Source organism: Thamnophis sirtalis, unplaced genomic scaffold, assembly GCF_051295495.1.
Source record: "Thamnophis sirtalis isolate CommonGarterSnake01/CBP01778 unplaced genomic scaffold, rThaSir2_p1.2 scaffold_6, whole genome shotgun sequence".
Taxonomy (NCBI): domain Eukaryota; kingdom Metazoa; phylum Chordata; class Lepidosauria; order Squamata; family Natricidae; genus Thamnophis; species Thamnophis sirtalis.
In genome coordinates, this window is record NW_028261386.1 from 31,740,197 (window position 1) to 31,765,368 (window position 25,172).

General features: G+C 36.3%; 1 protein-coding gene across 2 annotated transcripts in view; it reads left to right on the forward strand.

Moving 5' to 3' along the window:
- Positions 1–19,861, forward strand: part of PNPT1 (polyribonucleotide nucleotidyltransferase 1) — a 32,816-nt gene extending 12,955 nt beyond the window's left edge. For both annotated transcript variants that reach the window (XM_087717505.1, XM_087717506.1), the window contains 17 exons: positions 763–859; positions 1,293–1,395; positions 2,222–2,292; positions 3,949–3,985; positions 5,380–5,446; positions 5,527–5,616; positions 6,371–6,424; positions 9,741–9,850; positions 11,199–11,270; positions 11,380–11,443; positions 13,475–13,558; positions 14,546–14,629; positions 14,721–14,827; positions 15,511–15,566; positions 16,800–16,878; positions 17,481–17,528; positions 18,683–19,861. In XM_087717505.1, the coding sequence (XP_087573631.1) occupies positions 763–859; positions 1,293–1,395; positions 2,222–2,292; positions 3,949–3,985; positions 5,380–5,446; positions 5,527–5,616; positions 6,371–6,424; positions 9,741–9,850; positions 11,199–11,270; positions 11,380–11,443; positions 13,475–13,558; positions 14,546–14,629; positions 14,721–14,827; positions 15,511–15,566; positions 16,800–16,878; positions 17,481–17,528; positions 18,683–18,835 (1,376 nt within the window). In that variant the 3' untranslated portion in view covers positions 18,836–19,861. The remainder of the gene's footprint in view (positions 1–762; positions 860–1,292; positions 1,396–2,221; positions 2,293–3,948; positions 3,986–5,379; positions 5,447–5,526; positions 5,617–6,370; positions 6,425–9,740; positions 9,851–11,198; positions 11,271–11,379; positions 11,444–13,474; positions 13,559–14,545; positions 14,630–14,720; positions 14,828–15,510; positions 15,567–16,799; positions 16,879–17,480; positions 17,529–18,682) is intronic.
- Positions 19,862–25,172: the final 5,311 nt, after the last annotated feature.

The window sequence follows — 25,172 nt, forward strand, 5'->3', positions numbered from 1 at the left end:
GTGATGGCATGGTGGATTCATTTTTCGCACTCCCCAGGCTCCAGAGTCTCGGGAGGGTGAAGCCTCCAGAGGGCGAAAAACAGCCAAATGCACATACTGGAAGTTCGGGAAAGGACTTCCGGGTTGCCCGTAGGGCTGTATTTCTCCCTCCGGAAGAATCCTCTGGAGGGAGAAAAACAGCCCGACAGGCAACCCAGAAGTTCAGGAATGGAAGTTCAGAGAAGCCTCGAGTGCGAAAAACGGCCAAAAATGAAACATCAGCTGGCCAGCATGCGCATACGCGCTGGAGTTGATAGGGCAATGCCTCACGTACCCTAAGAAATGGCTCCGCATGCCACCTGTGGCACACATGCCACAGGTTTGCCATTACAGCCCTAGTATATGAGAAAGAAGATGAATATTCTATTTTTTGTTATGCCTGGACTTTTTTTCTTTGTATAGTACCATACACACACAAACACAAATGTTTTGTTTATCATCAACATCCATGTAATATGTTCACAGAATTACAGATTTGGGTTGCACTAAGATGATTATAAGAAAAATAGAATATATATATTTATATTTACATATACATGCACACACACACACGTAACCTTTTCCCTTCCTATTTGGTTGCTTTCATTTCTGCTTAGTTGTTCTCTTTGAATCTGTTGAAAGAAAAAGATAGAAAATCATGCTAATTATTTTGTTGCTAAAATGGATGCTTTCGCTAATTTTTTAAGGAATAGAAAATAATTTTTCTTCTATGTTAACTTCTAGAAAAGTTTCCGGAGGCTGGTTCTTATGAAATCACAGAATCATTTAATGTTGTTTCCAAGGAAATCTTTAGAAATCTTATCATAAATGAATACCGAAGGTAAATGTGGAATTTATTGTAATTAAGTGGAGTTATTTTCAATGCTAATGGAAGGCAAAATGTGGGATAGATTTTGAAATATCTCATGCCTTGTACATGAGCCAATAAGAATAGAATCCCTAACCAGAAAAAAAATGTGTTCTAGAAGTTATACTGGATTAAAACTTTAAAAATATGTGTCAGTTGATTGATTGGTCTGAGCTGTTGACAACCTATTTTAGTTGGACTTATATTTGACTATTATGCCAGTATGTACATATCAGTTGAATAGTAGATACAGGAGGTGCTGTAATAAATGTGCTCCTCTACTCTGTATCAGCTCTGACAGGTAACACTGCTCTTGGATTTAAAGCAAAGGATGCATTCTGTATTTGAGTTCGTGAAATAAGACTTTGGAAAGAAAAAAAAATTCTTTTTAACTCTATTTTTCTAGATGTGATGGTAGAGATTTCAATACACTTAGAAATATCAGTTGTGAAGTGGACTTGTTTAAAACTTTGCATGGTTCAGCTTTATTTCAAAGGGGACAAACACAGGTATTCACTTCTGTTGTTTCTGAATATTATAAGTTTAAAAAATTCTTAAATGTTCCATTTTTAAAGAATTACAATATTTATTTCGGTTTGTTGGCTTGGATGATATCCTGATAAAAACATTAAAAGGGGGATATAATCAGCAGCAAAACTCAAGCTTTATATGAACAAGTTCAAGATTTAAAGCTTTATCATCATTTGAAAAAGAAACTTCATGCTCAGGGACTCTGGAAGATGACTGCATGAGTTTATGTCTTAAGAGGGGGAAAAATCTTACAATGCAAATAGTGGTATATTGTTAGTATGCAATTAAGACCAAATTTATGATTTTAAGCTACTGCAATATTTTGAAATAAGTTGACTGCTACTCTAAAATTATCCCTAACTTTCTTTGTGCATAAGCAATTAGAGGACATGGTTTTGTTTTGCATTGTTGTTAAAATTGCATTGTATGAGATATGCATGTCAATGAATGAAAAGCTTCTTGTAGATGAATAGATAAAAATAGTATTATGTGTGATTAGATTTCTTGATCTTAAACTGGTAAAAAGAGTAAATATTTTCTTATTTTTTTCATTCTGAAAAATAAGTTCAATTGATTCGTGCATATATTTGATTGAAAATTTGAATATAGATATAGATATATTTTGAATATATTTGTAGTATAATGTTAAACAAGTACAGCTCAGAAACATTTGAAATGAAGGTGAACATAATTTCACTGTGTTTCTGAAGCACTTAATATTAATTATCATTTTTATTTTATAGTAATTTAATTTTCATAAAGAGAAATGTTTTTTATAATATTTATTTTTTGGCTAATTTTTAGGTCCTCTGTACAGTTACATTTGATTCATTAGAATCAAGTATAAAATCTGACCTTATCACTACAGTTGCCAGGTATGTGCCATTGTATATTTTTCTTTCACCTTCTTTACAATGGCAGTTTTTGCTCTTTGCTGGATCATTTGATTATAACATTGCTTATACAGATAGTCCTCATTTAACCACGAGTAGGGCAGTGAGTGTCCATGACGCTTGCACGACTGGAGTCACAACTGCCTGCAATGCTCACGTAAGTGAGGGCACAAGTTGTTGCAAAGCTCACGCAGGTGAGGCCCCAAGGACTTGTGACCCTCATGCTACTGGGGCTGTTGCAAATAGGCCATGGACCAGTAGATTCCGGATCCCAAAATTATATTGTTTACAAACCATGGGAACTGACTTTTCGCATCATCTTAATTCATAATACAGATAATCCTTGGTAAAGGACCATAATTGGAACCAGAATTACTATTGATAAGCAAGGTGGTTGTTATGTGAGTCGTGCTCAATCTTATGACCTTTTTGCCATGCTTGTTAAATGAATTACTGCAGTTGTTAAATGAATCATGCAGTCATTAAGCAAATTGAACATCCCCATTGACTTTGCTTGTCAGAAGCCATCTGAGAAAGTCACAAAAGGTGACCTGGTATGTTGCAGCCATCATAAATGCATGTCACTTGCCAAGCACCCAAATTTTCATCATGTTACTGTGGGGATGCTGCAACAGTTGTGTCAAAACCAGTTGTCACTTTTGTCAGTGCCATTGTCTTAGTTTATAAACTAAGAATTTTGGCTTACTGTAGGACAATGGTTTATGGTACTTGAATACATATATGTCTCCAGCATCTTTGTTCTTACAAGCTTACATATCCCTTCTAATAATGTTTTCATTTTTTATTTTTTAAATGAAAAGTTGCAACCAAAATGTCATCCCCTAGAATAATTGTATTTATAAGAATGCTTCTAAGCATAACACAAGCTTCCTGGGCATTGCTATAAAATAAAAGTGGATTCATTGCATCCCAGTGCTTTCTTTGCAAGTTTTCTTACACAGAAAATGTTGGATTAGAAACCAGCATTCTAGAAGGGAAGATAATGGACAATTTCACATTTTTTTTATAAATTAATTTTCCATGATGTGCTGTGCCAATCATTTTTGTGAACAGATAAGCCTCCTTGTGAAAGTGCTCAGAACATTGTTCACTATCTTAAGAAAAGGTGACTAAAACATCAATTCAGACACATTTCTATAATTAATATGTGCATACATGGATGAGCACATGCTGTACACAGTGTGTAAAACCACTTCTTCAGACAATTTTCTATAAAAAATGGATCAAGTGTAGGCTGATTTTAAAAATGGATCAAGTGTAGGCTAGGTTTTAAAAATATACCTTCCTAGTGGTTCAAAAAATTAGTTTTTGAGTTCTGAAAAGAGGTTGGTCTAATCATGAAAATTGCTCCATAATAATGTACTTATTATACATTACTATAAGCTAAACTTACTTCAAAAAGTAACTTGCTTCTGAAAATTTCAAGGTTTCTGCAGAATTTTATGGCTTGGGAAAGGTGCTTGGAAAAATGAGATTTCTCATGCCCTAAATCCTGAATTTCATGTTTTGTCCATTTGTTCGTGAAAGAGGACAACATCGTTTTATTTAAATGTTCATGGATTGATTCAATTATATACAGCTCATTAAGATCTATATAACTTTTTATTTCTATTTTAGTGGGATAAAAGAAAAAAACTTTATGCTTCATTATGAGGTATGATATTTTTCTTTGTTTCACTTGAATTCTATTATTTTTAAGGATGCTTAATCAATAAACTTCAGTACTTGAACTTAGGGCAGATTCTACATTGTTTTTCTTAAAAGGAAAATTCCTCTGTGTCATAAGTTTATTCAGATCTCAAGGGAACTCCAAAGTTTACTGTGGAAAAACCAGCTGTATTGTAATAACAATATTCTGGCTGTTGTATTTGTTGTGTACTTTTAATACTTGCATTTGTTAGAATGTGATATTTTTGTGCCTTTTTAATGAGATTTTAATATTTTACTCTGCTTTGAGTATTTTTAGGAAGAAAATAATTAATATACACTGCAAGTGACCACTACCTCTAGGGTTCCCACTTAAACAACATTGTCTGGGTTCCCACTTAAATAAGTTACATTACTTGGATTTCCATCTAATGTTAAGCCATAAATCATATATTGGGGTAAATTGTGAATTCATTGAGAGGTTTTGAGAGAAGTAAATTACATTTGGACAACAGCAATTAAAAGCAGCAATTAAAAGTCAGAGTCAGTAGACAGTCAGATAAAGGTAGTCCTCAACTTACAACAGTTAGTTTAATGACCATTCAAAGTTATAACAGCACTGGAGAAAGTGACTTATGGACATTTTTCATATGACCACTGCAGCATCCCCATGGTCATGAGGTCAAAATACAGATGCTTGGCAATTGACTCATATTTGTGACAGTTGCAGTGTTCCAGGGACATGTGATCACCTTTTGCGATCTTCTGGCAAGCAAAGTCAGTTTCACTCAGCAACTTTGTTACTAACTTAACAAATACAGTGATTTACTTAGCAACTGTGGCAAGTAAGTTCACAAAATGGGGCAACTCACTTAACAAATGTCTCATTTAGCAACAGAAATGGGCTTAATTGTGGCCGTAAGTTGAGGACTATCTGTATATGACCATTTAGAAGTTGCTGTACCCATTCTTGCCTGTAAATGAAGAATTATTTTGTACCACTGAAAAACTATTACTTCACATTATCACTTATTAAAGGGCTTTTATGAAATACCCCTTAGATTGTTCCTAAAACAGTGTGTATGTGTGTGTGTTTGTTTATATGTGGATATATTGCACAGATTTGGGGGGGGGCAAATGGATGCATATATGTATGTATTATAGTTATTTCAAGCAGTAAATGTTAGATTTTTTTTACTTTAACATGATATAAACATCTGGTCTGATTTCATGGACTGTGAGAGCCAGTATTTTTCTTCAAAACTGTGAGAATAAATGAACCGCTTAAAATGTGGGAATAATTTCTAAATTCTGAAGTATGCATGTGGTATGAATTTCTGGCTCTATATCTTAACATAAATACTGACTTAGCATTTTAAAGTGTCTTCCTTCTCTTTGTAGTTCCCTCCATATGCAACTAATGAGATTGGCAGAGTTTCAGGTATAAATAGGAGAGAACTTGGTCATGGTAAGTAAACCTTTAGACAACTCATTGTTTATATTGAAGTTAAGTATTCTTTGTATTCATGATGTCATTTTTACCTGTAGGTGCACTTGCAGAGAAGGCTTTGAAATCAGTGATTCCAAGTAAATTCCCTTTCACAATAAGAGTTACTGCAGAAGTATTAGAATCAAATGGTATTTGCTTTTTTATATATTTTTCTTCAATCTATAGGATTTGGGATAAGGGATTTATAGTTTTTTTTTATCTCTAGTAGAAAATTGCATTGTAGTTTTGGTAAAAATAGAATTTATGAATGTTTCCGACCCTTATATTTCAACTCCTGTTCCAAGCTTTTTTTAAAATATATCTCTACTAGAAAATTGCATTGTGGTTTTAGTAAAAATAGAGTTTATGAATGTTTAAGACACTTATACTTCAATTACTGTTCCAAGCTTTTTTTTTTTAATTTCTGAAATGCATCAAGGTTTGGGATTACTACTTTGTTAACTTTGTTAGTGTATCTAGAATGACTGAAGAATCTACATCTAGGAGATAGAAATCAAAAGTTGATGAACAGTTATGATTTTCTTCATATTACTAGGATATATTTCATATTCATATATGGGGGGGGGAGGTTACCTTCAAGTCAGTTTTGACTCCTGGTGACTGCCTGGATTATTCCCTACATTTTTCTTAGTAAAATTTCAATGGTGGTTTGCCATTGCCTGCTTCCAAGCCCTGAGAAAGAGTAACTGACTCAAGCTCACCCAGCTGGCTTTGTACTTAAGGAGGAATTAGAACTTGATGGTCTCTGGTTTTGATATAATTCCTTCACCCCTACACCAAATTGGCTCTCACTGGGAAAGCAACTCATTTGTAATTATATGTTAGAAAACTGGTCTTTAATTGACAATGCATTAAGGGATATCTTATAATTTCTGTCCCCAGGTTCATCCTCAATGGCTTCTGTTTGTGGTGGGAGTCTAGCCTTGATGGATGCAGGTATGTTGTTCTAAAGTGTATGAGTTTCGTATTTTGAATTGATTTATGCAATGAAATGCTATGAAAATAGTAAAATTAGAAATACTGGTTTCAAATAGCATAAAGGTCAGATCTAACTTTTACTCTTGGGTCCAATTCTGGGTAATACAAACTGTTTGCAGGACAAATTGAGAAAAAGAATATTAAAAGGAGTGAGTAGGAATATTTATTTATTTATTTACTAGATTTATAAGACTACCCAACTCAAACAGTGTGATTCCTATGAAGAAATTTAAGAATTTAGGAAGCTTTGGCCCTAACTAAAGAATAAGTGAAATATTTGAAAAATTGTCACTCAATTGATGACCATCAGTTGTATCATTCTAGACCACGGATCCCTGAGCCAGAGTCCACTACCAGGCCTTGGCTCAGTTCAGATCTGAGCCATGCAAGCGGTGGGCATGTGCATGCGTGCAGCAAAACTAATATAAGCGACAGGCTGACATGCAAACTACTTCCCCTCTCCCCCAACCCTCACCAGGCCGCCAAGCTGTAAAGATTGTGGACCACTGTTCTAGACTGCAGAATATGTATAATGAGGTATGATTACACATACTGTATATACCTGGAATGTAGCAGATTGGTCCTTTTGATCTCATTGAGCACGAGTCCCTAAATCTTCCTCATCCCCAATTTCTATATGTTTCCACACTCCTTAGGAAAATCTAGTAGGAATGCTACTCTGATATACTTTGTTTGGGAGGAAAAAATCTCTGCATTATTTTACTGGGGAAGAAGAAGATGCCAAACTACTTAATTTCTCTGAGTAGTTTAACTGAACAGAAAAAACATATACCAAGATTGAGGAAATATAACTATGTAAAATAATAAGTTTCACCCCATGAAAAGTTTTTTTTCTTTTTTAGCATATGTAGACATATCAATAATTTATTGTAATTCAAACAATATATAAAATATAGGAGATATAATTTTAAAATATGACTAATTAATTTTGCAACCCTTTATTCAACAAAAAACATGTTAGTTATGCTATTTCCTTCTATGGAAAAATACACTCTCTAAAACCTGGCATTGCTCCCTTTGTTAGAAACAATTTCAGGTAGGCATTTCTTTTAATTAGGTACCATTCTCTGACATCAACCAGGAGGATTTTTTCCCCATTTCTTCAGGTTGAATTTTTCCAGCTGTGTGATGTTTGAGGAGTTTTTTGCATGAATGACCTATTTTAAATCACCTCACAGCTTCTCAGTAGAATTTGGATCTGGGCTTTGCTTTGGCCATTCCAAAATCCTCCTTTTTTCCAGCCATTCCATTGTGAATTAACTGGAATATTCAGAAACATTGTCATGTTGCAAGGTTCACTTTTAGTTGAGCTTTAATCTCCTGACAGATGGTTTTACATTATCCTCAAACACCCTCCAGTACAATGAATAATTCAGGAGTCCTTGGTGCAGTTTGATCTTGGTTGTTTTCATGCAGACATTTCATTACCCAAACTAGGTAACATCGTCAATGGATAATTCATAAGGATTCAACAATGATAAGCTGCCCAGCCCCTGATGCAGCAAAGCAGTCCCAAATCATAACATTTCCACTACCAAGCATTACAGTTTATATCTGGATCCTCTGGTGAAATGCTTGTCAGGTTTCCAAGTGATGAAACCCATTCAAAGAAGAAATGTGCGAAGTCCATCTTAGAAAACAAATTTATTTTTTTTAGGTAGACATCAAATTGGCAAAGTCTGTTGTAATTCTGGATCTGACACAAACCGGAATTACACCACATAATATTATAAGTTAGAAACATTCCTCAAACGTCACATACTCCAATAAACACTCAATCCACATTGCCCGGTGTCTTCAAACTCACCAGGAGCAGCCTCTGTTCTCACAGGAAAGAAGATCACCTAGCCAAAACAATCCTCACTATCTATTCGGTCCTTCCCCCCCCCCACTTAAGAATGTGTCAAGCCCCCCCAAAAAAATCTTACATAGTAAAGAGAAAGAAAAGGAATAAATGAGTATAATATAGAGCTAAATAAAATGGTTACAAATATGTCAAATTCGGGCTCGACAATGCTATTTTAGATTTTCACCAAATATGCGGTCTGGTACTTTGACCAAATAGCTTATCTTTGCCTTGTTTATCCAGAGCACATTGTTTCAGAAGCCCTGGCCTTTGCCTAGTTTTCATGAAAAAACTTTAGTTTTACCCTAGTATTTTTTCTGGACAGCAAAAGTTTTTTCCTTGGCCCACCTCCCTGGTAAGATGGTCTAAGTAAATTCACAGTTTGAAATCTGCACTTCTAGGGGGTCTTTCAGACAATAGAATGGTTGTTAAAATATTGTTGAAATTAAGATAAAATAACTGTATGTTGAAATACATTGAAAAATTGAAAAAATTCAATGGGGTTTTCTCACTTTTCACATGACTGTAAATGGAGTTAAAACAGAACGGAAATGTTTAAAAAGGAGAATTGGATATTAATTTGGAAGAGGATTCCCTTGCTTGCTTCTACACAGAGAAGCAAACACATAAAAGAATCATAGCTGTTCATATTAGTCTCTGACATAAACATAGATATTCATTTCATCTAGTTTTGTATGTTAGATAACTTTCTAATTCCTGAACTCTAATCACAATTGCAATGTATCTGGCTTTTAAGCCAGTGCCAGATACAGGTACAAAAGACAAAATTAAGCTGCCCTATTCTTTTTGAAAAAACTTACATGACAGGAGTTTCTCCCTTCTGATTGGTTCGTAAAGTTTGATTTTTCTAGGTTTGTTTATTTCTGTCCACTACATAGACTGACGAATTACATTTTGGTTTTACTTTTAACACTTTTGTGTCAATGTTTGGGAGGAGACGTCTCCCCATTCACTACAACTTGGAGGAAAGCAAGCTTGGGGGAAAATGTTTAATTTTGAAAGTTGGGCATTTTTCCCCAGTGCTACAAGAATTTGTAATCAAACAAACTATCTAGAAAACTGATGGTCTTCCCTTCTTTGAATATGTTCACATTGAGGATAGGAAGAAATATCTCTTGCAGAGTCCAAACTGGGTGCATACAACAGGCACTAGAAATATCACACAGAACAGCACACACTCTGCTCCAGCATGAGTCTGAAAGCTTGAAGGACAAAATCTCTGGTTCCAGTGACCAACCCAGATTGGATCCTGCAACATTATCCTGGGACATATATATTTGCCTTCATTTGTGAGAAATATCTCTTGAACTGAGCAGAGGTTGGATTCCAAAGCCTATTTGGTTTCATTCAGCAGCATGATTTGGGGGCTTTTTTTTTCTCTGCCAGGAGTTCCCATATCATCCCCTGTAGCAGGTGTTGCTGTTGGTTTAATTACCAAGCCAAATCCTGAAAAAATTGGAGAGATTGAAAATTATTGCTTATTAACAGACATTCTGGTGAGTATCCTTAAGTTTGTTTCTTAGTTTTGAGATATCTTCAATCTATAAAATTTATATTAAATTATTTCAAAGTTATTATTTTTTTATAAAAATTCAATAAAAAATTCATAATTATTATATATTACTGGCAAAAAGAAATTGCAATAACATGATGAGAGGCAGAACTTTGAATTAGGAGGGTACCTTTTGAATCTAATGAGTGATATGCTGTTTTAGGAAACCCACTACTTTTCCTCATACATCCTGCTTATCTATTAAACGGAGTGGCCACCATACACATTTTAAAATATCATCATTTTAGCCATTGTCTATCCACTGCAGGATGAAGGCCTCTTCTGCATGTTTCCAACCAATAGGGTCTAATGTGCCAATTGGGCCTGGAATACTTTTTTAAAATGTGCATTTTAAAATATAATCTGTGTGAAGTGCTTTAAATATTACACGATCATCAAGAAAATTTAATGTTAAATATTAACACTGGTGGACTCTGGAGATTAGTCAATTATTTTGTTTGGCAGCCATATAACTTTTCTTCCATTTATACAAACTCACATCTTATGAACTGTTGAATTGAGTATCTGCCTCATATGAGTATCATATACCATTAGTTCTTGACATACAAACACAATTTGAACAATTTGCCCCAATTTATGACTTTTCCTGCCACATTTAAATGAATCACTGCAATTGTTAAGTGAATCATTCAGTCATTAAGCGAATCTGGCTTCCCCCATTGACTTTGCTTGTCGGAAGCTGGCTCGGAAGGTTACAAATGGTGATCAGATGACCCTGGGGCAGTGCCCAAATTTTGATCACATGGCTATGGGGATGCTGCAGTGGTTGAATGTGTAAAAACTGGTCATTTCTCACTTTTTTCACTGCCGTTGTAACTTTGAATAATCACTAACTGAACGGTTGGAAATTAGAGGCTACCTGTGTTCATGTTGACCCTATAGTCTGTAGTCTATGTAATTTCCCACTCCTCTGACAAAACTCATTTTAATTGTAACATTTTGTAACATAAAAAGATTATACAACTTATTTGAAATCTTAGGAATTTTAGTATTTTACAGCAGATCTTTGTTATGCTGTAAATCATTTATTGGTTTATAGCTTAAACTTCTGGCATCAGTGTATTTAACTATTTATTTAGAGTAACTTTAGTTGACTTTATTTTCCAAGGACATCATATATAGTTTAGAGACATCCATTATATCAATATAAGTATAGAATTTAGCAGCAGTTCTAAAGAAAGTATCACAGCAGAATTTGTTCTTACACTTATGATTGGATTGTTAATAGAACTATTGCAAACTTGTTGATTATTTCAAATGCTCTTATACAGGGAATAGAGGATTATAATGGTGATATGGACTTCAAGATGGCTGGGACAAATAAAGGAATTACTGCCTTACAGGTATCCGCTCTAATACCTTAAACTATCCCAACCCCCAATTTGCTAGAAAATAATTCCATTGATATTAGCTAATGTTAAACTTTTTTATTTGTGATTTGTGTATTTTTAGGCTGATATCAAGATTCCAGGAATACCCTTAAAAATTGTAATGGAAGCTATTCAACAAGCTACAGGTGAGAAGGACAACCACAATTCAATTATTTTTCCCTTTTTCTCTACATTTTTCTATCAACAAAAGGATAAATTATAAATATGTAAAAATGTCCAGAGTATTATCTCTGGCCAGGCTCATATTTTGATTGGCATTCAATAGATTAAGTTTATTTATCATATTTATATAATTATCTACTCATAAAGTGACTCTGGGCAGAGTACAGCAATCAATAAAACAACAAAAACTCATAAAAAATTTAAAAAATCATTAAAAATTAAAAACTGAAAAATTTGGAAATGTACAAACCACAAGGAGAGAAGTCCTCTTTAGCTGTGAAAGCCAGTTGGGAGACTTTGGGCCAATCTTCTCTCTTTCTCTCAGCTTAACCCACTTCACAGGGTTTGAGGAAAATAGGAAGAAGGTGTGTTGGATATGTACACTACTTTGAGTTATTTGTACAAATAATAAAGGTGGGACATAAATAAAATAAATACATATTTTTAAGAATTTAAGTAAGCATGGAGAAAGAAGTAATTTTAATAAAGGTGGGACACAAATAAAATAAATATTTTTAAAAATTTAAGTATGGAGAAAAAAGAATAGCTTATTCCATTTCTTTTCATATTTTAAGCTTTTGTTGCAATCTTTTTTATTATGGATCTATTAAGTTTTTAGGTTGGTTCTTGGAATAAAAATTCAGTCACCTTTGGCTGTATAGAACGTCACTTAAGACAATGACAGTATTTTCTGCAAGTAAAATCGAATACCATATTTTTCGGACTATAAGACGTTCTGGACTATAAAAAGCACTTAACTTTTGGAGAGGAAAACAAGAAAAAAAATCTGCCTCTGCCTCCCAGCATTTGCCTTGCAGCAAACAGCCTGGTTAGCTTTAGCACAGCCTGATTTAGCATGAGCAGCTGATTGGCGGTTGGATCTGCCTTCCGGAATACCTCCTATCAGCTGTTCCAAGCTGTGGGGATCGCTACTGCCCATCACCATCTCCATGCGCCCCATTTTTGGCCTGTACCAGGCGGCAGTGATTGCTGCTGCCACCTGTCCCCTCCACCTGGAAAGGGCTGAAAACGCGCACGTGGAGGCCGAAAATGGGATGTGCAGCGGTGGCAATCCCTGCAGCCTCAGGAGGCAGATCCAACTGCCAATCAGCTTCTGGTGCTAAATCAGGCTGTGCTGAAGCTGACTAGGCTGTTTGCTTCAAGGAGGCAATCTGTGAAGCAGGTGGGGGTCAGTGGATGTGCTGGGCTTCGGCAACATTCGCTCTATAAGACGCACAGACATTTCCACCCACTTTTTTGGGGGGGGGAGAAGTGCGTCTTATACACTGAAAAATACAGTACATTTTCTTGGTATTCTTCTTTAGGAATACAATAAAAAGCATGTTAAATGCACAGTTCATTGCTGCCATAGAAACAATGATAAACAAGGAACTTAATTTTTAGGTTGAAAAGCAAAGAAATTTAAAGGGGCCAATACTTTTTAATATTTTAACAGGTATATTATTTGGTTTAAAACTAACTAATCAGTGGGACTGTCATTAAAAAATCTTTGGAAACTCAGATTAGTTCCATCTCTGTTATCATTCTGGAAGTCCTCAAGACCTAGTTCTGCTATTAGGCCTGGGGGAAATCTCATGGAGCCAGAGATATTCTTAAATCATGATTGATCTTTTATTCTGCTTTTTGGTCCATTGCCTTAACCACTGGACGAAACTGGCTCTCATAAATATTTTCTACCAGTGGAAATGTAGAGGGTTTCCATGATGCACTGGAAATAGTACAGAAAGCTATACAAAAGATTTGGTCTTATACTAATTCCTTATAAAGTTCTAGACTGGAAATAACATTGCTTTTAACTTAATAGAACAGGTGATTGAAAGTGTCTCAGACTCTTCTGGTGGTGAAATGCTGGAAAGGATTTGCTTGATTAGTCATATTTAAAAAGAAAGGCAGAACACTAACAGTATTTTTTAATGAAAAAGTTAAATTGTATGTTGTGTATTTAAATTAAAATGTTATTCATTTTTCTATAGTTGCAAAGAAAGAGATCTTGCAAATAATGAACAAAGTAATTGCAAAACCTAGACCAAACAGAAAAGAGAATGGACCACTTACAGGTAGTGACCTATACTTTTAACTGGCGTGACTTTTTTGAGTTATGGTTTTCATTCCAGTCATTCAGTTTCATATATGACCTGCAGATGTTGCTAAATCATATAGTATCAATAAAACCAGAATCTGTTAAAGAAGGGCATTTATCATGGATACCACAACATGTTTGTCTTGAGGGAAAATGGAAAAATATTTAAGGGAATTTAAATTTAACAAAGTTTAAAAATTCAAATTAAAAACAAATTAAAGGAAAGCAGAGAGAGAAAGAAACAAATGGGGAAAAACAGGTACTACTTTTACCAACTTTTGGTGTCAAGTATAAAAATTGATTCAATATAATTTTTCTAATCCTGTTTTAATTTTGTTTTTTTAATAACAGTTCTGCCTTTAATGCAATTGGCAGTTTTGATTGATTAAAGCATCACTGTTAGTAATTACTCTGCATTGCTCTAAAAACATTTAGAAATAGATGCTTGCCCGCAAAAAAAAATAGTAGTAATATTTATAGAAGTTTTTGTAAATAATTAGTAAATGTTGATATCTATGTGAGTATTTTTTCCCTTTTACACTATTAGTGAACCACATTCACATAAAATCTATGGGAAACATTTTTTTTAATCTGTTAATTTTATTTAGCAAATGTGTTCATTAATATAACTGACAAAGGATGTTTTTCATTTATTCTTTCTTTTTGTGCTGTTTCTTTGTTCTTGATAATTATCCAAACCTCTGCAGATTTGGAGTGGATATAATAGTGCTGTAAGATAAATTCTTTAATATTATCTCCTCTTTTATCAACCCCTGTGTCCTGTGAGCAAATACAGTTTTTAGGATATTCTCATTGGTCAAATGAACTTGAGATTTATTTAGATTTCTAAATACAAGCACGCTGTTATATACAACTTTTCTAAAAGGCAAAATGAACAAATGAAAGTCAACCCCTAAATCCTAGTGTTACACTGTCTTCATATCTTGAATTTTGTTCATTTCAGAAACTATTCAGGTACCATTGGCAAAAAGAGCAAGATTTCTTGGACCAGGAGGTTATAACTTAAAGAAACTTCAAGCTGAAACAGGTAAATTCTGTTTTAATTTTTTTATTTCCCACATTTTTTAAAACTAATACAATAGATTAAATACTAATTGTACCCTGCTTTTATTCCGTAGGGGTAACTGTTAGCCAAGTAGATGAAGATACTTTTTCCATATTTGCTCCAGTACCAGAAGCTATGTATGAAGCAAAAGAATTTATTAATGAAATATGCAAAGATGATGTAAGAGCCTTTTTGATATATTTAGCTTTATTATTCATAATAATTTTCTAAAAATATCAGACATTTGGAGTCTGTTTCATTTACATTTCCTATCCCAAGTCCTCTCAGCCTGGACATGTTTTATAGATTTAAATAAAATATAACTTACAACCACAATTGAGCCCAAAATTTATGTTATTAAGAAAAGAATTTTTAAGTGAGTTTTGTCCCATTTTACGACCTTTCTTGCCATGTTAAGTGAATCTGGTTTCCCCACTGACTTTGCTTGTCAGAAGGTCACAAAAGGGGATCACACAACCCTGGGACACTGCAGCCATCATAAATACAAGTCAGTTGCCAAGGATCTGAATTTTGATCATCTCACCATGGGGATGTTGCAATGATCATAAATGTGAAAAATGGTCCTAAGTCACTTTTTTCAGTACTGCTGTAACTTTGAACTGACACTAAATGAACTACTGTAAGTCAAGGACTACCTGTCGTTGATTTCCAAAGTACTATATTGAATGAATGAAAAACTAGGCCTTTGAGAATTTCAATATTTTCTTTGAATAGTAGGTCCATGCCATATTGCATTTTTCTAAAAGGCTATTCTTAAAATTCCTTGGCTTTTGGAAGAATGTTTTTGTTCTTCGCATATATTTATGTCTTTTACTCATGCGACAATTTCTTTGTATTTATAGCAAGATTATCAGTTGGAATTTGGAGCTATTTATACAGCAACAATAACTGAATTAAGGTAAACAAATGTATTTTGTTAAGTTGATCAAATAGTATTTCTTCATATGGATGAATGTATGTTCCATCTCTCTCTGTCTCTCTCTCTCTATCTCACTGTCTCTCTCTCTCTCACACACACACACACACATATACACACACACCATATACATTTACTGCATACTCACAATCTTTATTTTTTTTTAAAAAATATTTCAGCATTTTTATATGTAACCATCTAGGCTATTTCTTAAGTACTGAGAAAATTCTGAAGCAAACCAGTCTATTATTCTAATTTTGTTGAGGAAAAAATATTAATATCAATATATTGGAGGGAGTTGGAGGGATTATTAAGAAACAGGCAGCAATGTACAAACTGAAATGAAGAAGTGAGGAAACTAAGGCATTAATCTAAAATCTTTCATTTTATGCGACTCCTTGCCCAACAACTTATGTGTATGTTTTTAAATGAAATTTTTATCCTTTTAATTGCATAGAAATAACATAAATAATGGAAGGCAAAGATGCACACTATCACAACCTTATCCCAAACTCTTAATTGTGTTTTAATACTGAATCATTTGATTCTCTGCCCTTGTGCGTGAACTGATACAAGGGGAGCAATAAAAAACTGAATACGTGATTGATAAGGACTTCCCTGTTTCTCTTCCAAAAATAAGAAAAGGTGATGAGCTCACAAAAAAAAATTTCTTTCTTTCAGTGAAGAGAACTCAACTATGTAATAATTTTTGACAATATTTACAAAGTTCAGTTGAGGAAAGGATTATAAAATACTTTTTAAAGTTAAATAATTTATAACATGCACTCAGATAAAATGAGATTCTTTATTTAAACAAAATGTTGACGCAAAGTGGGAATAAGGTCAGTGTTGCCTAACATGCAAGTAGCCCACCACCTCAGCACGAATACCCAGGATGCAGATGAGATGCTAGGCCTTCCACATATTAGGCCTCATGCTCTAGGGTACCTTTGCCTAGAGATCCATTCAGCCACCTCCCACCTTGGCAGCTAGTGAAAATGGTAGTCTTTCATTGGATTTTTTGCCCTAATTGATTGTGACTGGGTATAATTTTTAATGAATACATTTTATTATATTTATTTTTCTGTTATATGTTTTCTTTATGCTATATTATTTGATGTTAAATCCTTAATTGATTGAAGTGGTATACAGATATTGCAAAATAAATAAAAATAATAATGAAATAAACATTCTTTTCTTTTTTTTAAAATGCAGAGATGCTGGGGTGATGGTAAAATTATACCCAAACATGAGTCCTGTTCTACTTCACAATTCGCAGTTGGATCAAAGAAAGGTGCTTTTTTATTTTTCTGTTCATATAAGACAATTGTTCAGTAAATTACCATTAGTCGTTTGTGGTGTTTCCATAGAAGGCCTGGGTTTATGATGGGACACCAGGTAGAGGTGTATGCAAAGGTGGGTTCCTCCTGGTTTGGTCCAGTTCACAGAACCAGCAGTGACCCAGATTGGCCACGCCCCTGAATCGGTTTCTTGGTCTACATTAGCATTGCTGCCATTTTGTTTATTACCTTTCAGTGGTTTTTGTGCATGCGCACAACCATCATCAGTGAACTGCGCATGTGCAAGCAACATGCAGTCCAACAAACCGGTACTGGTTCACGTAGGAACCCACCACTGGGCGTATGTCTGCTATTAGAATAGTCACTTTACATAGACTTCTAAAATATGTTTCTCTTATATTGAACAATATTGTTAAAACATTCTGTGTACCTGCTGATTCTCTCATTAGTTGTTAATATAGAGTAAAAGGGAATTGGAAATTTGAGAAATAATTCATAAGACAAGTAAATTTTATAAAAATTATTGTATATGCTGTTGTACTGAAAGCAATCTGAAGCTTTGAGACAACTATAATGAGATGATATTTTGTTCTAGATTAAGCATCCTAGTGCTATTGGATTACAAATCGGTCAAGAAATCCAGGTAACTTGTTAAATCTTTATTATATGTGGTTGGAAATGATAATTACTATATATCTGTGATGGTGATCCCACAGATGGCATGCAGAGGCCTGTCTGCTGGCATGCGAGCTATCACCCCAGCTCAGCTCCACCATGCATGTGCACGGACTTCCCACTGGCCAGCTGATTTTTGGGTCTCTGCCGCACATGGGGGAAACAGACACATGTGCGGGGCAGCACAGGAGAGGGTATGGGGGGGGCGTGCTGTTTTTGGTTGCAGGAGGCTCCAGGGAGGCCTGCTAGGGCCAAAGCAGGCCACAGAGGGTGCCCCATTTTTGGTCCCAGGAGGCTTCAGGGAGGCCTGCTGGGCCCAAAATGGCCTTCAAGGGGGGGGGAGTTGTGTGTGCATGCACAGGGGGAGCATGGGGGGGAGTTGTGTGTGCATGCACAGGCAGTGGAGCATGGGAGGGTCATGCACACGCATGGGCCGGTGGAGCATGGAGGAATCGCTTGTGTATGCATTGCATTATGGGTGTGTGTACATGTGCTCTGTGCACATGCTGCTTTTGGCACACAAGGACAAAAGGGTTAGCCATCACTGCTATTTATGCTTAAATTCAGACACATTCTCCTCCAAGAACTGTTACTTTCATTGTAGTTCAGAATGCTGGGAAATACACTTCAGATCATAAACTTGTTACATTTCATGCTAGAATATCCAGGGTGTGTGTGTGTGTGTGTAACCCTATTTTTTTAGATTTTGTTAGCTGCTTTAAGCATTCACCAGAGTAAAAAAGTGCAGTATAATAAGGAATTCTTTAAGTGGCAATATATTGTTGTCATACTCAATCTTGATAGTAAAATTAATAATTGATCAAGACTTTGATGTAGCTATTGTGCTATATTTAGGAAGATCTGATTTCACAAATTTAATACCTCAATATGCCAGTGGAAATCTTTGTGCACATATGCAACACGTCATTTGAAGAGGGAAAAATATTACTTGTACTGAAATGTTAAATAATTGCTGATAGTTCCCTTATTTTTATTTGTTTAAAAGATTTTAAAGATGTTAGGTTAATACTTTAATTTAGAATTCTATATATCATTAATTCTTTAAAAAATATTTTTTTCACTAAAAAACTAACTATTTTGAGCTCAATCTTTTATGAACAGGTGAAATACTTTGGACGTGATCCAACTGATGGAAGAATGAGGCTTTCACGAAAAGTACTTCAGGCTCCAGCTACATCTGTTGTTAAAACACTGAATGACAAAAGTATACTAATAGGAAATTCAGTTCATGAGTCTGCCAATTCAGCACAATAATCCTTCTGAAGGAGTAGAACTGTTCTCTTTGATAGAGACTGAGTAATTACTGGTAACGTATATAGGTTTCTATATGCCCATATACATGTTAAATTTCATAAAAATATGATTGAATACGAGGTCATTTTCCCTTGTGTTTAATGCCTTTGGAGTTCATTTGAAAAATAAGAATTCATAGTCCTTTGTACATTGTCTAAAAGTTGACAGACATTTTCAAATGACTAGAATGACTGTTTCCAGAAGTATACATACCATCTAAATATCTATTTAAAACCTTAATTCTAGGCTAACGAGACATTTCACACACATTTTCCTATATATGTATAAATCTGTATTATTACATTTATGTAATATATGTTCCCAGAAATAATTTTAATGGAAGAACAATCATGTTGAAGAAGATGCTTCCAAACATACAAATGCAACACCTGCTTGTAACACATTTCTGGATGTTTGCTTTTTCTAATCCCAGGAAAGTACATTATCTCAAACTGTGAATCTTAACAAGCAAATAAAAGTGGTTAGCAGCTGTTATTGACAATAAATACTTTTTTGTGGAATTATAGAATCTACAAATACTTTTAAAATGGAAAATACCTTCATTCTATATAGTTTATCTTTGGTTCTACCACCACAAGAAAAATCATTTGATATTACGTGCCATCAATTTCAACTGTTATCTACTACATAGATATTCTCCAATCACAATCTGTTCCTAAAATGATCCTCATCTTCTCTTTCCTACCACTTTTCCCAACTTTAGAGTCTCTGCCAGAGAGTTGAGTGTTTCTATGCGAAGTAAGATAATTTGAGCCTTGTCATTTGTACCAAGTGGATTATCTCAATATAATCATTCAGTATAAGGAAATAAAAAACAAATGCCAAAATCTTACAAAAAATCCAATGTGTACATATAATTTTTATTATGTAATATTTCATTAATGAGGGGTTGAAGGAATATAAATGTAATATGAATATGCAGACTTTTATTTTGCTATTTTGAGCTATTAAAGATATGTAAATTTGTTTACTTTATGGTTTTTTGTTTTTAATAAAAATTGTTGAAACAAAAACAAACTCTTTTAGCAAAGTGATACAAATACAACAAAGAATACAAAGAATAAGCAATTGCACTTCTATATATACTAATTGAATGCAAATGTTCCAAGTATGTATATTTTTCTAATATATTTATAAAGCGCTATATTTTGTATAAATGAGTCCCATATTTCCTTATACTCGCCTATACAAAATCTACATGTATAGGCAATCTGCTCATAAGTAGCAAGAGCAATCAAGTCTTCGATCCATTCAGTAAAAGGAGCCGTATTTTTATCTTTCTAATGCTGCAATATCAACCTTTTAGTTATAATAAGGATATAGAATCCATTTATATTGTCAAATTCCATGTATTGGGTAATATAATTTAGAAGAATATACTCTAAAAATTTTAGCTTTTGGTGCATAGACATGTAATATTTTCTCCCAAAATAAAGTATAGAAACATTTATTTTTAAAAATCCTTATTACATATCCAACAAAATGCTGTTTTTGACAGGTTTTCTATATGAGCATAATGGAATCAAATATTTTTGTTGTGTAAGTTGTAATTTGAGGTCCACTGGCACTCTTGCTATAGAAGTTAAAACACTTTTCCATAATATAGGAACCTCAAGTTCTTTATTCTGCTCATTTCTTAACATCTGCATGTCAAATTGATTTACTGATAACAAATACATATAAAAATAGTTTTTTTAGTTTTAAAGAATTGGATTAGTTTAGTATCTCAAGTGTGTCAGGCTGAGATACTTTCAGATATTTTTATATCTAGTCTAGTGTCTCTGAAAGCCTTTGTGCTAGCATTTCCAAAACAAGTACCTTATACACATCATTTGTAGAAACTTTTTCTACATTTTAAAATATGAAGTACAGACCAAATAAACACTACAACTGTTATTTGCTGATATACAAAGTGATATATTTACTCTTCTCATCTGATACACAGTTGGAGTTATCATGAGCATATCCTAATAATAGGCTTTGCTTGACTTGACTGGGAATTGGTGGTGTTGCCTTGATATTCTGAATATAATTCAAAATTTACTTTAGCCTGTAAAACTGAAGGATTTTAGTTCTGTGACACTTAATAATTAAGAGTTTATGGTTTTTATGGTTTTATTAGCATTTGTAGGCCGCCCTTTTCCCTGAGGGGACTCAGGGCGGCTCACAGAAAACCAGGGAGAGGGGAATACAACATTAAGACAACAACATATAATAAAATAGTAAGCAACATCCATTCATCATTCGGGCGGGGTAACGATTCTTATCCCCAGGCCTGACGGGCGAGCCAGTTCTTCAAGGCTATGCGGAAGGCCTGGACGGTGGAGAGGGTACGAATCTCCACGGGGAGCTCGTTCCAAAGGGTCGGGGCTACTGCTGAGAAGGCCCTCCTCCTTGTAGTTGCCAGCCGACACTGGCTGGCCGATGGGATGCGGAGGAGGCCTAATCTATGGGATCTTATAGGTCGTAGGGAGGTAATTGGCAGAAGGCGGTCTCTCAAGTATCCAGATCCACTGCCATGTAGGGCTTTATGGGTGATTAATAGCACCTTGAAGCGCATCCGGAGATCGACAGGTAGCCAGCGCAGCTCGCGGAGGATAGGTGTTATGCGGGTGAATCGGGGTGCACCCGCAATCACTCGCGCGGCTGCGTTCTGCACTAGCTGAAGTCGCCGGATGCTCCTCAAGGGCAGCCCCATGTAGAGCACATTGCAGTATTCCAGCCTAGAGATCACAAGGGCCCGAGTGACTGTTGTGAGGGCCTCCCGGTTCAGGTAGGGTCGCAACTGGCGCACCAGGCGTACCTGGGCGAATGCCCCCCTGGTCACAGCCGTTAAATGGTGGTCGAATGACAGCTGTGGATCCAGGAGGACTCCCAAGTTGCGGACCCTCTCTGAGGGGTGTAAAATTTGACCCCCCAGCCTGAGTGTTGGAATATTGGCCAAATCTTTGGGAGGGAAACACAACAGCCACTCGGTCTTTTCTGGGTTGAGCACAAGCTTGTTAACCCTCATCCAGTCCATAACGGCTTCAAGACCCCGGCCCATCACGTCAACCGCTTCATTGATTTGGCACGGGGCGGACAGATACAGTTGAGTATCGTCCGCATATTGATGGTATCTAATCCCGTGCCTGCGGATGATCTCTCCCAGCGGTTTCATGTAGATGTTGAATAGTAGGGGGGATAAGACCGAACCCTGCGGCACCCCATAATTTAGGGGCCTTGGGGACGATCTCTCCCCTCCCACTAACACCGACTGCGACCTGTCCGAGAGGTAGGAGGAGAACCACCGTAGCACGGTGCCTCCCACTCCCACCTCCCGCAGTCGTCTCAGAAGGATACCATGGTCAATGGTATCGAAAGCCACTGAGAGGTCAAGGAGGACCAGGATGGAGGGATGTCCTTCATCTCTGGCTCTCCAAAGATCATCCATCAATGCGACCAAAGCGGTTTCTGTGCTGTAACCGGGTCTGAAGCCTGACTGGAAGGGGTCTAGATAGTTTGCTTCCTCCAAGGACCGTTGGAGCTGGAAGGCCACCACCTTCTCAACAACCTTCCCCAAGAAGGGAAGGTTGGAGACCGGACGATAACTGTTGAGGACAGCTGGATCCAAGGATGGTTTCTTCAGGAGAGTCTTACCCTAGTAATGCAAGATTATTTGACATGCCAGGGTCTTAAGTAAATAGTTCAGAACTTCTTTGCATTTATTCCAGCTAATACTGATGGATTAGGCCTATATATATCTTGGCAGCAAGACAGCAATAAAATTCCCTTGTATGTTCAGAGTAAGTGACTGTTGTGTTATTCAAATGTGTGAGAAATACTACTTTTGCTGTCATCTTAAAGTATTACCTTGGCAGTTGAGAACTTCTATCTTTTTTAAGGATTATCTTTCCATCACCTCTTTAAATCTAAAAATTAAATATATCTAAAGCCATTCCTTTTTTTCATTAAAATTGCAAAGTTTGAATGATAATATTGCTATATTATCCTCTGATACAATGACTCCAAATGTCTGCTTTTCTGGCATTCCAGGACCTGGATTAAATATTTTTCCCTTTTCCTTAATACTTTTAATTCAGTGGAAATTGTTAGTTTCAGTTAACATACTGCATTTATTTAATATCAGTGACCATTTTAGCCATTTGCAAGCAAATCTCAAAAGTAAACTACCGGTAAGGAACAACTGGACAAAAACAATTAAACCAATTAAAAACATTTAAGTCATTGGCTAAAAGTCTGGCCACAGACTTTTAACCAATGCTTGGTTAAAGTTTCAGGTTTTTTTTAATGTCAATCCCACTATTTTACAGTTATCTTAGAAATCTGATTCTACACCATCAGGTTACTGATGACCCTTACCAACCACATATTTTTTCCCATAACAATCTATCCTTAACCTGATCCTTCTGTACTTTGAATAATGTACCCAAAACCGCTGCAATCCAGTCCATCCAGAGCAACACCAAAGTTCACCTAAAGCAACATTGGCAAGCCTTTTCAGTACCAAGTGCCAAAATGGGACTGCATGCAAACTGTTAATCCAGAAAAGCAGACCAGCTCTTCGGTGTGTATGTGCTGGTGCCATCTTCCCTTTTTGGGGTCCTCACGCCTTCCTGTCCGTCCCCGACTGCTCCCTGGTCCTCATCGAAGTGGCAGGACATCCCCACTGACAACCTGGTTCTGCATCCCCAGACAGGGAGAGAAAATTGGGTGGGGAATACCGCCTCCCTCCACTTTCGGTTTCTGGCACTCCCATACACGTGAAGACCACCTGGCCAGCGTGCCGGAACCCAGAAGAGCAGTGGGTGACGGCTCCCGTGCCTAGAGAGATGGCTTTGAGTACCACTTCTGGCATGCATGACATAGATTCGAACAAGGCCTTCTCAGCTGCAAGCTCAATCACCTGATCCGTGCCCTTCCTGTCTTATTAAAACTTTGTGGTATGGGGTGCAGAATTGGGTCAGGATGATAGTTAAGTCCTTGAAAGAGGGAGGGGTCCCACCAGCTCATAAAGAGGAAGTGGTGCACCCTTTCCTAAGAGGACATGGCTTGACCCAACTAAGTTGGATAGCTTTTGCCCAGTTTCCAATCTTCCCTTCTCAGGGAAGATTGTGAAAACACTGGATGTGTGGCAGCTGGAGAGAATTTTGGATGAAGGGGCACCAGGTACTTCCATGGAGAGAAGTTTTTCTGCAGTCTGGAGGGGGCATGGTTTTGCATGCTGCCTGCATCCCACGGATGCGGCTTTGCTTGTTTGCATGCCACACCCTGGTGCCAGTCAGTTGGGGACCCCTATACAGAACCCTTTCAATCAGGGTTCAGGTCATGGTTTGGGATTGAGAAGGCAGCATCCCCATGGATGACCTCTGACTGGAAAGGAATGAAGGTGGTGCTCTTGACCTCTCAGCATTTTTACAATACCTTGGTAAATATACATTGCATTGTTTGGTTGCCACAATATAAAAAAGTTTACTCTAGAAAGAGAAGATCAAGGACTAGAAGACCTCCCAGGTCCCTCCCAACTCTTGTTATTCTATTATTTGATACCATTGGTCATGGCATCCTTCTAGGCCTGTTTCTTAAATTGCTTGCTCTTAATTTTATGCATCATGGCTTAACATACAGTGGTGTTAAACCATGCAGAATTGATAAAAACTGTGGGGCATCAAGACTGTTATTTATGAATTAATTGAAGCTAAAATCCTTAGCAAGTCAGTTCTCATCTGAAGGTGACTCCATCTCCAAAAATTGAAGCTAACGTCTTTCTCCCGCCCTACTTATGTCCATCTCTGAAGTCTTTCTTTGCTATGCTCCAGCTGTATCAAGTAGCATGTTTTTTAAAGGCAGTTGAAGGAAAAGGTTAAGCATAGGTCTTGGGGTAAAATAGGTGTAGAATCTTTTTGATGAAAAAAAAATGCAGTATTATGGCTGATGAGCGCTGGAAGTGGATGATTTTGTCTCCACGTTCTTAAGAGTATAATATCGCCTCAAATCGTCGTCGTCTTCAACGCCTTTGCAACCCAGGGGACTGAGTCTTTCATCTCAAACAGCGCCGGCAGCAAAGAAACCCAGATTAATTTAATAAAACAATAAATAAAGGAGAGAACTGCTGGGAATCTTGGAGACGGACCTTCAGAGACACCTCCTATTTAGAGACGATATCATTCCAAGAAACCGCGGCAATAGATAACTATTACTGCAGGGGGAAAAAGCCAGGGCAACGCAGCTTTCCCGCCGCCAGCAGAAAAGTATGCAGCACGCAGGCGCAACGTAT